General features: G+C 39.0%; 1 protein-coding gene across 1 annotated transcript in view; it reads left to right on the top strand.

Annotated features, from left to right (window-relative positions):
* The window catches only part of LOC101860356 (sialate O-acetylesterase), a gene marked incomplete in the record, with an annotated part of 17,080 nt that extends 11,336 nt beyond the window's left edge, over positions 1–5,744 (top strand). Inside the window, 5 exon segments of the mRNA XM_013087048.2 lie at positions 498–640; positions 1,963–2,099; positions 2,533–2,690; positions 4,392–4,578; positions 5,344–5,744. Coding sequence (XP_012942502.1) covers positions 498–640; positions 1,963–2,099; positions 2,533–2,690; positions 4,392–4,578; positions 5,344–5,634 — 916 coding nt within the window.
* Positions 5,745–14,224: the final 8,480 nt, after the last annotated feature.

Genomic DNA, 14,224 nt, shown 5'->3' with positions numbered 1-14,224 from the left:
TATATATATATATATATACCCAGGTAAATGTTAGAGAACCCCCCGGGGCAGTGCCACTGACTGTAGTGTCTTTAGGCCATTCCCAAAGGGGGGACATTTCTCGTTCAAGCATAGTAGAATTGTAAATTTGCTGACTCATGTCACGCTCATAACTGTGCCTGATCTACAACAGGGAACTGCTGCTTTTTTTTTACTATTGTCATTTTCCTCTACTTCTTTTGTATGTTTATCACTCTCTTGTGAACTGCTATTTCCGGGGTGCCTTGATAGTTGAAGCAGGCCTTGTGCTGTTGAAGCAAGAGAGGTGAGCGGTCTAAGTCTGAATCCCTGTAAAGACTTCTCTGTTGACACCCTCCCCTTGGCACTCATATGACCTTATGCAGTTGCGTGCGCTGTAAAACCCTCTACTATAAAAAAAAAAAATTTAATGTTGGAGCAGGTTTAATTGTATGTATATATATCGATATCTCATGATAATTATCTTGGTCTGTTTTCAGCAATTTGTACACAAGTGAGAACCTTCCCAACCCGGGTGAGGATGACCTGAGGGTCGGAGGACCTGAGCTCAACTCTGTGCTGTGGAATGCCATGATCCACCCTCTCCTGGGGATGACCTTGCGCGGAGCCATCTGGTACCAAGGTCAGTGTCTGTGGCATCTTGTTAAGCATCTTTACATATTATATTTATGGAAGTTCGTCACTTTGGCCACCTAAAACTTCCGAACCACTTAACTTTCGAATTTGAAAAAAATAACAGTGGTTCAGAATCATTTAAAGGGTGCACAGTTATATTAAGGAGCCTGAAGTCACTGTAGTTTAATTTTCAGTTTTTCATTAGTTTCGTTTAGATCTAATCTTGGGAAAGTCCGTCTTCTAAGATGCCATTGTAAACAAGTGAGGTTTCCGTTCACCAGCCGTGTGCACTGTTCCACACCTTTGAAATTCTGGAGTGTACAACCGCGAAAGTGGAATAGAAAATCAATCTACATCTCTATATCTAGACCTTCTAATTTTTTTCATCTCTCAAAATTTGTTGCTCCATTCCAGGCGAGTGTAAATATAGCAGGCCAATGATTTTCAGTTGATGTTAATGCCCCGATTATTCCTTTCATCGAAAGGGGTCCAGCTAATTCAAAATATTACTTTAAAAAAAGATAAACTGAAGAAATTATGGTGCACAGTTGCCTTGAAGGAAACAACAAATAAACCGTTGACTGAATGTATGATTGTGCAATAGTCAGTTTGATGTGTCAACTACTCCACTATAAAAAAAGGTCACTAAAATGTGAACTTGGTCTTGAGGGTTAACATTTCAGTCAGCATGAGAAAGGGAACATTTTGAAAGATTCAAACTGGCATAACAGTAGCCACTAACTTTAACAATGAAAGGAAGTACAGTTTAGTCATACTTCCTGGCAGTGTTAGTAGTTACTGTTAAGCCACACTGTATGTGTATCCTGGGAGACTGAGATGATTGACTTGAGCAAACAGGTAGTTCAAGGGAGGTTTTGTCAAATTGTGGGGAGCTTTAACTCTTTCATAACCATTAATCGGGGAGGGGGGGATTCCTCACCTGAGCCGAGCCTTATCTCTGACCTACTGTCTGATTCTGCCTACCGTCTGACAAATTAAAGATTTTTTAAAGTTCAACTTTCAATATAGCCAAATGTATTATATATAATGAAAATAAAGGGGAAATAATGATCCCTCTCAACATGTTGCTAAAAACGATCATTCTTCAGCCTGAGATTTCAGATTCGGTTATTATAAATATAAAAGTAGGTGTGGTTTTGTAGCAGGAGGTAGCGAACCCTGAAGCTCGGCTAGTGGTCTAGCGTTGGCGTTTGGGGTAACATGAGCCGTAAAACAGGGCTCGTGGGAGTGAAAGAGTTAATTGGAAGGAATACAAGATTCTGAACTGGCACTCTAGCGTGTTTCCCCTAAGATGATTCCTGTCCACAGGTGAGAATGATGCCACAACCTCCACCAAGATGAACCGCTACAACTGCACCTTCCCTGGCATGATCGCCGACTGGCGGGAAAAGTTCAGTCAGGTGTCCCAACAAACCAACCCTCAGTTCCCCTTTGGATTTGTGCAGGTAATTATAGGTGGTTTGCACACACACACACACACACACACACACACACACACACACACACACACACACATACACCCCCGCTCCCTCCAAATCAACACAGTTAAGATCATACCGGAAGAGAACTGCTTCAACTCTACCTATTCGGGTCAACTTGTGTGAGAGGGATACCATGTTTCATCAGACAGACAGTTATACTCTATTTTTTTTTTTTAACCATTCCCACACGGGAATCGAACTCATATCCTCTGTGTGGAGCAACAAAGCTCGAAGTGGGTATATTACCCTTCCGACATTGGTAGCGAAAATTAGTAGTAAATAATGAAGTTTGATCCTATTTTCCCTCTTCTCAATTTCTTTTTCGTTGCTGAAGTTCTTTATTTTTGTCTTCAACTAATGACTGTTTTTGTTTTTTGTTTTGTTTTGTTTTTCTCAGCTGGCGGGTTATCGGCCAGCACCATTGATCACCGTGGGCTTCCCAGACATCCGCTGGCACCAGACAGCTGACGTCGGCTACGTGCCCAATCCCAAGATGCCCAACGTGTTCATGGCGGTAGCGATGGATCTTCCAGATTTTAACTCTACCTATGGCGCGTAAGTTTCTAACATGCATGTTTAACTCATTGAGACCAGGTGCTCCGGTTCCCGATTTGCACACTGGATTACAACTTTTTTCAGCTGTTTCCCAATTTGCATTAATTATTACTTGGAATTACTTGGATCCAGAGCTAGAATCATAGCAGGCGGCACTTGTCCAAAGCTGTTCATCTCTCTTTCCAGCATCCACCCCAGGGTCTTCCTGCTAATTGTCTCCATAAGTAGCTGGTTTCAGGCATTGCATTAATATAGAAACTAACAATTTTGTTACTAGTACAGACACTCCATCCGTAACATCTGAATAAATATAGACCACAATATATAACAGTCTTACTTCAAGCCACTTTCATATGACCAGTCTGAGTTCTTGTTTCTGGGACATCCACACATTGCATGTGGCCCATCCGGGATCTTTTACCTCAGACACCCACACATTGCATGTGGCCCATCCGGGATCTTTTACCTCAGACACCCACATATTGCATGTTGCCCATCCGGGATGTTTTACCTCAGACACCCACACATTGCATGTGGCCCATCCGGGATGTTTTACCTCAGACACCCACATATTGCATGTGGCCCATCCGGGATCTTTTATCTCAGACACCCACACCTTGCATGTGGCCCATCCGGGATCTTTTACCTCAGACACCCACACATTGCATGTGGCCCATCCGGGATCTTTTACCTCAGACATCCACATATTGCATGTGGCCCATCAGGCGGATCTTTTAACTCAGACACACACATATTGCATGTGACCCATCCGGGATCTTTTACCTCAGATACCCACACATTGCATGTGGCCCATCCGGGATCTTTTTCCTCAGACACCCACTCATCGCATGTGGCCCATCAGGCAGATCTTTCTTCACCTCAGACACCCACATATTGCATGTGGCCCATCCGGGATCTTTTACCTCAGACACCCACTCATCGCATGTGGCCCATCAGGCCGATCTTTCTTCACCTCAGACATCCACACATTGCATGTGGCCCATCAGGCGGATCTTTCTTTACCTCAGACATCCACACATTGCATGTGGCCCATCCAGGATCTTTTACCTCAGACACCCACATATTGCATGTGACCAATCTGAGAGATCTTGTCTCACACCCACACACCGCATTTTTCCTGTGGCTATTTCAGAAGTTTTGTTCCATGAACCGAAACACATTGAGGGTACCTTTTTAGTTTCCCCAACACGGGTCTAATAGAAAGATAAACTTTTGGCTAAATAGAAGGTTGGTAGAGAACAATTTAGGGACGTATGTCACTTTTACTGAAAGAGTGCTTTTTTTCTGATTTGCTGAGGTATACAGTAAATAGTTATGGAGTAACTGATTAGAATTTCTTTTGCCAAAATATCGATATATGTAATTAGGTCACAATGCATATTTTCAAATGCCCAAAACTTTCTTGATTTTATTTGTACAGCCAAGATAGAAAGACGCGCCATAAAAAACGGTTTCTCCCCTTTAAAAAAACGTTACTTGACCTTATTACACGTATATACATTTTTTTTTCATAAGATGGCAGAAATGGCCGTTTAGCCATCTTAATCAAATGACTATTTGGCAATGTTCTTCCTCATTAGCATCAGCAGTCTTGATCAAATGGCTATTTGGCAATGTTCTTTCTCGTTAGCATCAGCCGTCTTGATCAAATGGCCATTTGGCAATATTCTTTCTCATTAGCATCCACCCGAGAGACAAAACAGACGTGGGCTTGCGCCTGGCCCTGGGTGGACTGGCCCTGGCTTATGAACAGAGCACTTTCTACCAGGGGCCGTTCCCTGTCAAGGGCGCACCATCATCAGCTGGCTACGAGCTGGACTACGGCTCTACCTGGATACTGGATGTGCGCGACAAGGATGGATTTGAGGTGAGGGGCTGTGAACTGCTATCTCATCTGGTTGTCAATATCATTGATGCCTTTCACCTCTGACAGGGTATAGGTCGTGGGTGGTTGGCGGGTGCTCTGGTGTGGTTTGTTCCTTCTATCCTATCAAACATCTATCGTCCTGATCTCTCCTCCTTCTTTTGTGTGTTTGTTACTCTCTTGTAACACCTCTAATCTTTGGCACTTATTTGACCTTATTGTGTTGCAAGTGCCAAACTCTTACTAAAACTAAGGGGTGGGAGGTTGGCGGGTGCTCTAGTGTGGTTTGCTTCTTCTTTCCTATGAGACATCTATCGTCCTTATCTCCCCTTCTTCTTTTTTATGTTTGTTACTCTCTTGTAACACTTCCAATCTTCTGGCACTCATATGACCTTATGCAGTTGCGAGCACCATAAAACTCTTACAAAAACAACATAAAACTAAGGGTATAGGCCACATACAAGCTCCTTCCTTTTATCTCTGTCCTGGGCCATCCTTCCAAGCTCGTCCCAAGTGAGCTTCATCTGTCTCATGTCCCTTTCCACTCATCTCCTCCATGTGTCTCGTGGCCTACCCCTGTCTCGTGCTCCCTGTAGGTCCCACTGCAGCGACTGTCTTGTGATGTTTCCGCTGGGTTTTCTGAAGGTGTCCCATCCATCATCACTTTCTTAGTGCTATTTCTACTTCTATATCCTTTTATCCTGTCCTTTCCCACAGCTCTTCATATCTTATTCTATTAAGAAAATTTCTTTCTCTCTGAAACGACAGTTCTTCTGTGAGCCATCGACAAAGGACGGCAGTGCGGGTCACTGGGTACCCACCGTCATCACAGCGTCCAACGCGACCAGCGTGGTCTTGTACCCGGCGGTCTGTGGCAGCGGTGAGGTGGCCGTGGGTCTGCGCTACGCCTGGCGAGAGACGCCCTGCAACTTCAAGCAGTGCCCCATCTACTCCTCCCTCAACGAACTTCCCGCTGCCCCGTTTGTCTTCTTGGCCGAGTCGGGAAAGAAGGATGTGAGGTTTACCGGACCTTTTGGGGAAGGTCGTCTGCAGTTCTAACCGCAGTTCTCAATCTGTTTTGCATTTTGCACCTGGGTTTTGTTTTTGGTTTTTTGTTTTTTTTTCTTCAACCTGGTGTTCCAGGATATTTTGTTGATGTTACAGTAGTTATAAACAAATGTGAAGAATGCTGGCATAATGAGTTACTTCTCGGATTCAAGCCTTATATTAGGAAAATAGATACATCACACTTATAGCTGAAGTTTTTACAATTTATAAGTATGAAATAATACAAGGCATGTTACACTTAAAGAATATGGCATCAACAATTAAAAATCTACAAATTTGACCCTGGTATCGATTTTTGGCCAATATCTCCTTTCATGGATTGCGAAAAGTGACTCATTTTGTCAGTACTCCTCACAAATGGTACATACTTCTGTGGGTTGTTTTAATACTCTTTTAAAGATGTTTGTAGCTAAAAAATTTTAATAATGTCACAAGGACGGATTGTGCAGCGTACTGTAGTCCTGCAGAAAAAAGCTTTGTATGATTTCACAATAACCCTGCTTGTTTAGTTTGTTCTTTCCTTATAATACGGAAGTGCTCAGAGCTTACTACTACTACAGAGATGCTGATTTTCCTGATATATGTATATATTTGTATTAAGGGAAATACTGGAAATTGAATGTTTTTTACATAAAGAATGTGTAATTATTTTCTTGTCTGGTGTAAATATATTCCTGCTTATACATATATATTTACATTTTAATCTTTTTGCACATGCATATATTACATTTTATTTTTATGAAAGAAGCCTTGACAAAAGATGTAGCTGACGATATTATGATCTGTAAATTTTTAGTCCCCTACCGCACTTCTCCATTGGGTCAGAAGAGTTCTAGATTTTTTTTCGTAGCCAGCTGGAACAACTGCATCTATCTATTTTATATTGCATTTCTTCAAAACAGTAATTCAAGCAAGATACTTCCGAAAAAACTGTTAATTGAAATCTTTGTCTTTGGAATATCCAGTAAATTGTATTCATGCCATCTTTTCAATTTTCTGTTGTAACCTACTCATTTTTTTTTAAAAACTTTTGCTTACTAATTTTTGCCACTTTAAGCGGCTATTTGCGAGAGTGAAAATACAACAATTTTAAAAAGCTACGCGACTTCAAAACAAAGCCAAGTTCCCCCAAAGCAAACTCCTCTCCCCAAAAAGTTAAATGTTGGTTTGACACGCCTGCAAATTGGGCACAGGAGACCGACTCATAGGTATCTCCTGGACGGTTCTCTAAGACAATCTTGTGTCGGCTGTAATGTCGACATAACGGCTCAACACATCCTCCAGAAGTGACCTGGGTTGTTTGACATTCAAAGAAATTATTTCAGGTACGGACGCTAGGACTTTCTTTTACATCATCAATCCATGCCATGTGCTTGACTTTATATGAGAATTTTTTTTTTTTTTTATAGAGTTTAGTTTTAAACTGTTGCAAAAACTAGATCCATGTATGCATGCTTGACTGCAAAGTGTTAAATATGTCTTTAGCTAAATATGTAATTTTTTAAGATAACAAAATGAGAATAGTTTTCATATACTTTACACACAAGAATTTTATAAGTATACAGCTGTCCTTTTAAACTTGACATGTCCTGGGTGCAACCAAAACCTTACAAGTGCATGATCATTGCTGTGTTTGTAGCACTGTGAAAGGCTTACCTCACCATATGATACCACACCACACCACACCACACCACACCACACCACACCACACCACACCACACCATATGATACCATACCACACCACACCACACCACACCACACCACACCACACCACACCATATGACACCTTACCACGCCAAGAGCACTGTCGTCGGTAAACAGATGTTTCATCATCGGGCGAACTGTTTGCATTTTCCAAGACATGGAAATGGAAAACTCTTGGAATTTTGGGAAGTTGGCAAAATTCTTGGAAAAGTCTTGGAAAAACAAATTTTTAACTAGATCTAATGTAAAAATATTTCCTCGAAGTTTAGAAGTAGAAGGCCTCGACTTTATGCAGTCTGAAGTGTACCATAATGTATTTTTGCATGCTGAACGAAAAATTTTCTTACGAATTGACATGTTATTTGTCTTGGAAAAAAGAAATCTAGTCCTGAAAACTCTTGGAAAAGTCTTTGGGGGGAAAAAAGTCTCCTGCTCAGTATGAACCCTGCTTAAATGGTCACATCCTTTAGAGTGCTGACGTACCCTTCTGTTTTTTTGTTTTTTTTAATGTTAAGCATATCATAATATACCTTTTGTCTATCACTAACGATGTCTTATTGTTCAAGGTTTATGTTTTGTCTTTATGTTGTGGATGTATTTAGTGAGAGAGCCCAAAAGAATTCCAAGCTCAGACAAATCATTTAAACTTTTCTGTTTTGCGAGCGCAGTAAAACCTCTAACTAAAACCAAAACTGTTTTGAGCAATTTTTTCAGGATAGATCTAGCGGTTGTTTGGAGTTGTTGTTTTTTTAATTCTGTCTTTGGTGTTCTAGGGAGGAGGGGTGTTGTGTGTGTGGGGGTTTTTTTTAGCCCAATCCTTAAAAGTGAAACAAAACTGAGTGGCAGTGCTTAAGAGTTACAGCCCAAATTTCAGGTATGGGCTGTGTTTGTGGCTTTGATTCGAGAGAGGAATTAAATTCTGTTGGATTATTTTGGGGGGTTTTTATAACCTTGTGTGGGTGATATTACGCTATGTGTAATATATTTAGGTCAACAGATTTTTATCGTTTGATAACATGCTGCTTCTTTTCTTCCCAGGTAGAACCATTTCATATTTTAACCCTGTCTTATGTGTATGGTGCTGTGTGTTTGTTGGTATTAGATTATTAAAACAACAGTTTTTGCTGTTGTTTTACAATCTACTTCTTTTATTTTGTGCCCAAAAAATTGATTATTATGTAATATACGTACATCAGCGTAACTTTGTGGATTTTATGATAATCTTTCCTTTGGTTTCATATTTTTCCAGATTGTGTACTTAAGCCGATTCTCTTCTATATATGCAGAGTGTGTGTGAAGAAGATTAATTCTTTTTTTTTTTTCTCTCTCTCTATTAAAAGAATGTCCAGGGATTAATTAATTCTAGAATCTCTTTATACCAGTACCAATCAGTGACAGTCTGCAAAAACACCATTTACTATTGCAAATATATTTACAAAATCACATACTATACTGGTATTAACTGTACGAATGTTTTCAAACTCACAAAGAATAAGATATATTTTATGGTTTTTTCTGTAAGTGGTGAGTAGGCTACAGCTGGTTTATATATTGCGGAAATATTTATGCAGCAAAAACAATCCTAGTGTATGTTTGCCGTGAGGCGATAGCTTTCTTTTTCCATCTCAGCTTCCCCAGTGACAAATGTGAGGCTTCGTGGTGAAATCAGGCGCTCGTCAAATTAATAAAATCCGAGAAATCTGCATTTTTCGACCAGTTTGGAAAATTTCTTTCCAATTTTTGTTTTTTGGTTCAGCACCTTACTCGTCCATTTATAAACCCTTTTTTGTGTGGATTTTAGGGGGGAAAACGTTGATTAAAGGCAAAAAAATGTAAATTTTGCAGTTTCCAAGGACTCTTAAGCTATGGAAGTGGCCAAACTTTGGCAGCCATTTTCTCACTAATTTTACATATGAAACCAGGCGACCCCACCTACTTCAATGGCAAATACCTCGACTTCTATTCAAGATAAATGGGTATTTTTTTCGTAGAAATCAAGGCAAATGAACAACCTTTACGATGATACCAATAACTCCACATGCCCAAAAACTGACAAGCGCCTGATTCCACTGCGTCGTGACACAAATGTCATGTTATTTTTCTCTCCATCATCTCAACGTGTCTCTACCGTTACTCTTCAGCATATATTTACACTTTGTCTTGAGATTTTATCTAGATTTTATCACACAAGAAACAGCTGTTTATTGTGTTTTTTTATGGTTTATATTTGTGAAGCTGAGTTAATTTTATGTCAATTTTCGTGGAATGATATAAGTCGATCACATTCTTAGTCTGAGGGCATTTTTTTATTCATCTCATTACAATGTACCCATGAATTATTTGCCATGATTCAGAAGACCTAGGTTTGAATCCGAAGAGTGAGTAATCCAACTTTCAGTCTTTTTTTTTTTTTTTCTACCTGAAGGTACTGATTAGTACAGAAACCTTGACCATCAACGATTTATTTATAGAGGCACCAGCCATTCATGTCCAGGTGCTGTTTGAGTACTGAAAATAGAGGCATTCTTCTGTCTTTTGAGATTTTTGTCTTTTCTTGTTGGGAAGAATGTTTTGTTTCTGTGGACACCTGCAAGGGTACAAAAGATTTTCAAAAGTTCTGTCTCTCGTTTGCTGGTTCTCACATACGAATGTGTGCAGTGGCTCATCTCTGCTGGGGTTCGACATTTTGTTTGGGTCACTCTCTGGCTTAAGAAAGTCATGTACAGACATTTTCTTCTTGTAGACAAAGAGTGGTGACTTTTAAAAATATTTTACCACCTCAATTTTTATTTTTTCATGCTGGGTATTTCAGGGTCTTTTTATCTTACACTGTAAGGACTTCTCTGTTGACACCCACCCCTTGGCGCTCGCTCATATGACCTTATGCAGTTGCGAGCGCCGTAAAACCCTCTACTAAAAATTTTTAAAAACCGTTTATCTTACTATTGGGTTGTTATGGGTTCCTCTTGGTTCTGGGGGTTTTTTTCTGCTTTACATGTGCAATGACCACCCTTGCCTTGAGCCCTCCCTTTTCCTTTTTTTGTTTTGTTTTGTGTTGGGTTTTTTCTTTATGGTTCAATATGAGCTTGTAGCGCAAAGACAAGGTGAACACTACATCTTTTTTTTTTCTCTTGTGCAGAAAAGTGGGCACAACAATTTATAGCCTTGTTTTCTTATATCTCAGTACATTCCATGTAATGGATGTGTGTATGTGGCATATCTGATATCTCTTTTGCAAATTGTTGAATTTGTAACTCACAAATGAAATGCTCAATTTTTCACTTTTAAAGCTCTGGCTCTTCTTATCTAATGTCGCTTGTTATTTGTCAAGATAATTCACAGACAAGTCTCATTTTTTGGGGGGGTGGGGGGGTGGGGGGGGTCCTGTATGAGCTGAAAATATAGCTGACATTTTGTCAGTATCGATCCCTGGAAGATTGTTGAAAATATCGGGAATTTCCTTTAATTACTGAACACCTCTATTCTAGATAGACTGCCATGATTTAGGGATCCCTGGATTGTCTTTTCTAGGAACCAGGTTTGATTGATGTAAAGCACTCAGGGCTTATACTAATACTTGTATGGGATAGAGCGCTATATAAAAGCAATCTATTATTATAATTTGTCTTTGAGGAATCTAGAGTGGGTATATTCCTACTGTGCTGAGCTCATGATATATTTGTGTTGTGAAAGGGTCACACTGTTTAAAGAACTTTGTTATTAATTTCTTAATTCTCTGATGGTTGGGAGAGAGCGAACAATGTAAGGTTTGTTATATATACATAATATGTATATTTTATAACTTTAACTGTTCTGACGCAAAGACACCTATTGTGCTGATGCAAAGAGTGTGTTAAATGCGAGGCATCGTGGTGAAATCTGACGCTAGTCAAAATAACGAGAAAAACACAGCATTTTTCTGGGCATTAGGTAATTTTTTTTCGAATTTGTTTTTTATTGGCTCAACACCTTTTATGTCCTTTTCAAAACACATTTCTGAGTCAATGTTAGTTGCATTGTTACCGGAAAATGTTAATAAAGGGCACAGAAATGAAAATGTTCAGTTTCCCAGAACGCTCAAGCTTTGGAATTTACCATACTTTGGCAGCCGTTTTCTCACTAATTTTACTTCTCACCCCAGGCGACCCCCACCCCCCTTCAATCGTAAATATATCAACTTCTATTCAAGAGAGATGGGTATTATTACTGTGAAGCGTGCTGACAAAATGAGTTACTTCTTGGATTTAAGCCTTATGGAAATAGATACATCATGCTTATAGGTGAAGCTTTTACAATTTTTAAGTATGAAATAATAAAAGGCGTATTATAGTTAAAGAATATGGCATCAATAAAAATTCTACAAATTTGACCCTCGTGTCAATTTTTCTTAAATATATCCTATTGTGGGTTGCGAGAAGTAACTCATTTTGTCAGCACGCCTCACTTTTCTTTTTTGCCAAATGCAGGACAAATGAATTAACAACCGTAAGATGATATGAATCACTCTATATGCCCAAAAATTTAGGAGCTCATGATTCCATGATGTCGTGACACATATATATGTATGCAGAAGATTTCTTTCATATATATGTCTATATTTCTCCTGACTCGAACATGACAATTTCTACCCTTCACAGCTGTAGACTTTATGAAAATTAATAAAGTGAAAAGACAGTTCAGTCCTTAGTGTGATTTCTTTTTATCATAAATGTCATCTTCCCCTTCATTTTTTGCTACTTTTTTGCTTGCTTGCAGTGGCTCTATAATACGTTATTCAGTTGGGTAAGTGGGTGGTTGGCGGGTGCTCTGGTGTGGTTTGCTTCTTCTTTCCTATCAAACTTCTATCGTCTTTATCTCCCCTCCTTCTTTTTTATGTGTTTGTTACTCTCTTGTAACACCTCTAATCTTTAGACGCTCATTTTGCAAGTGCTCATTTTGCAAGTGCCGTAGAACTCTTACTAAAACTAAAACTAAAACTAAACTAAAAAAAACTCAGTTGGGTGATTTTTGTTTTTTGGTCGGTTTTTTGTTTTGTTTTTGCTTAATAATGTAATTGCAGGTGTTTATACCTTCATCAACACAATTTATTTAGATCATTTAGGAGGCTGACTGCTCCGACAGAACTTCCCAGCAGACGCAGATGGAGATTCTCAATTGAATAACCCCGGGAAAATACATAAAAGATCTCGAATATTCGAAAACCAAATCTAATAACACCTTTAAGTTCATTTCTGCTGGTCGCGATTGTGATATTAATTCGGCTCTTAGAGTACGTTTCACGCGAACTGGCGGCGTGGGCGGCAAGCAGAATTGTGTCACCGAGGCTCGACTGGAAAATCAAGATCTACTTTCGCTTTCGTTACCACCCAGAAGTTTGTCAGTAATTGTCTGATAACGCAACATTTATTGTAACATGCAGGTTCGGCATTGCAAACGTGGAGTCGCCATGGAAATAAATCCATATTTGTCACTGTGCTGTCACAGTGGGGGTAACACAAAAAAGCAACAAACAAACAAAAACAAAACCGAAAAGAAAGTTGTACAAGTATCTTGTCGAGCTCGCCATTGTGACCGGTCAATGAACCTGCACGCGTTCTGGGCGCTTCCAAGTACTGGACTCAGGAATTGGGGGGGATTTTTATTTTTTTTTAAGACGCACTCTGGGATGGGGGAGGGCTGGACGCAACACCAGAGGACAAACAAACTGAAACTGAAAGCAAATGTTTAATGTTTAGAATTTTGATTACTACTAGATCTAGATCTAGATCTACTGCTCTCTGCAAAGTAAAGTGTGCGTTGGTACAGGCCTTGTTTGAAATCGGGAACCGTCATAACTTGAAAGCGTGTTAGAGAATTTAGGGACCTAAGTGTTCGCGTTTCATTGGATTGGTGACAGTAGATTAGATCTCTATATTTTAGCTTTCTGTTCAAGATTAGCAGATTTTCAGTATCACTGCATCTTGCCCTCCCACAGTTCTTACACCTCTCACACTGAATAGGTCTACTTGGGCTAGTATTCTACTCTACTTTGAGTTTGAGCTTTAATTTTTGTCTTTCACGTTTATTATATAGACATATATATATATATATATATATATATATATATATATATATATATATATATATATATATATATATATATATATATATATATATATATATATATATATATATATATATATATATATATAACTATTTCTTTTTATATAGTTTATATACAGGCGAATATGATGAAGGGAAAATATAAATAAGTTGCACAAGACAGGCGCCACCTCTTTCTGTACGTAATCAAGATTGTAAATATTTCGTACGTGACTTTAACTTGAAATTATCTCCCAAACCCTCAAATTGGTGTGAAATAACCTTGCTTTGATAAATTGCTGGTTTTTATTTCAGCATTCTAGGGTTCAAGAGTATAATAATAATGGGTGTTTCGCAAAAATGGACTTCTGTGGCGATCACCCGAAAAGTTCCTCCTTTTTTAGAATTCTGAGTTGAGACCCATGCTTACTACAACAAAAACAAAGTGTGTAATCACTTCTCCACATACGCCAGTGTCATCAGTTCGATTAGTAAAAGTACTAAAAGAAAATGAATTTTGTTAAAATTAGAGAACCTACAATTTTAACTCATTGTCTTGAAGTTACATTTTTTTTTCATGTCTACTCACTGAGTGCTTGTTACCTTTCTGTCCCCGTGGTTTTATGCACCCCGCATAATATAGCAAAATTTGATCTTTTTTTGCAGTTTCTAATTATTTTCCTTTATCATTCTTTGAAAAAATTAACAGAATCGCATAATTTATCATTTTTGGGATCAGTTTGCATAATTTCATAATTTTTCTTGCATAAAACGACGGGGACAGACATTTGTCTGT

This window comes from Aplysia californica, unplaced genomic scaffold (assembly GCF_000002075.1).
Source record: "Aplysia californica isolate F4 #8 unplaced genomic scaffold, AplCal3.0 scaffold00537, whole genome shotgun sequence".
Classification (NCBI taxonomy): domain Eukaryota; kingdom Metazoa; phylum Mollusca; class Gastropoda; order Aplysiida; family Aplysiidae; genus Aplysia; species Aplysia californica.
The sequence above is the reverse complement of the archived record's forward strand: the minus strand, read 5'-3'. Positions and strand labels throughout refer to the sequence as shown.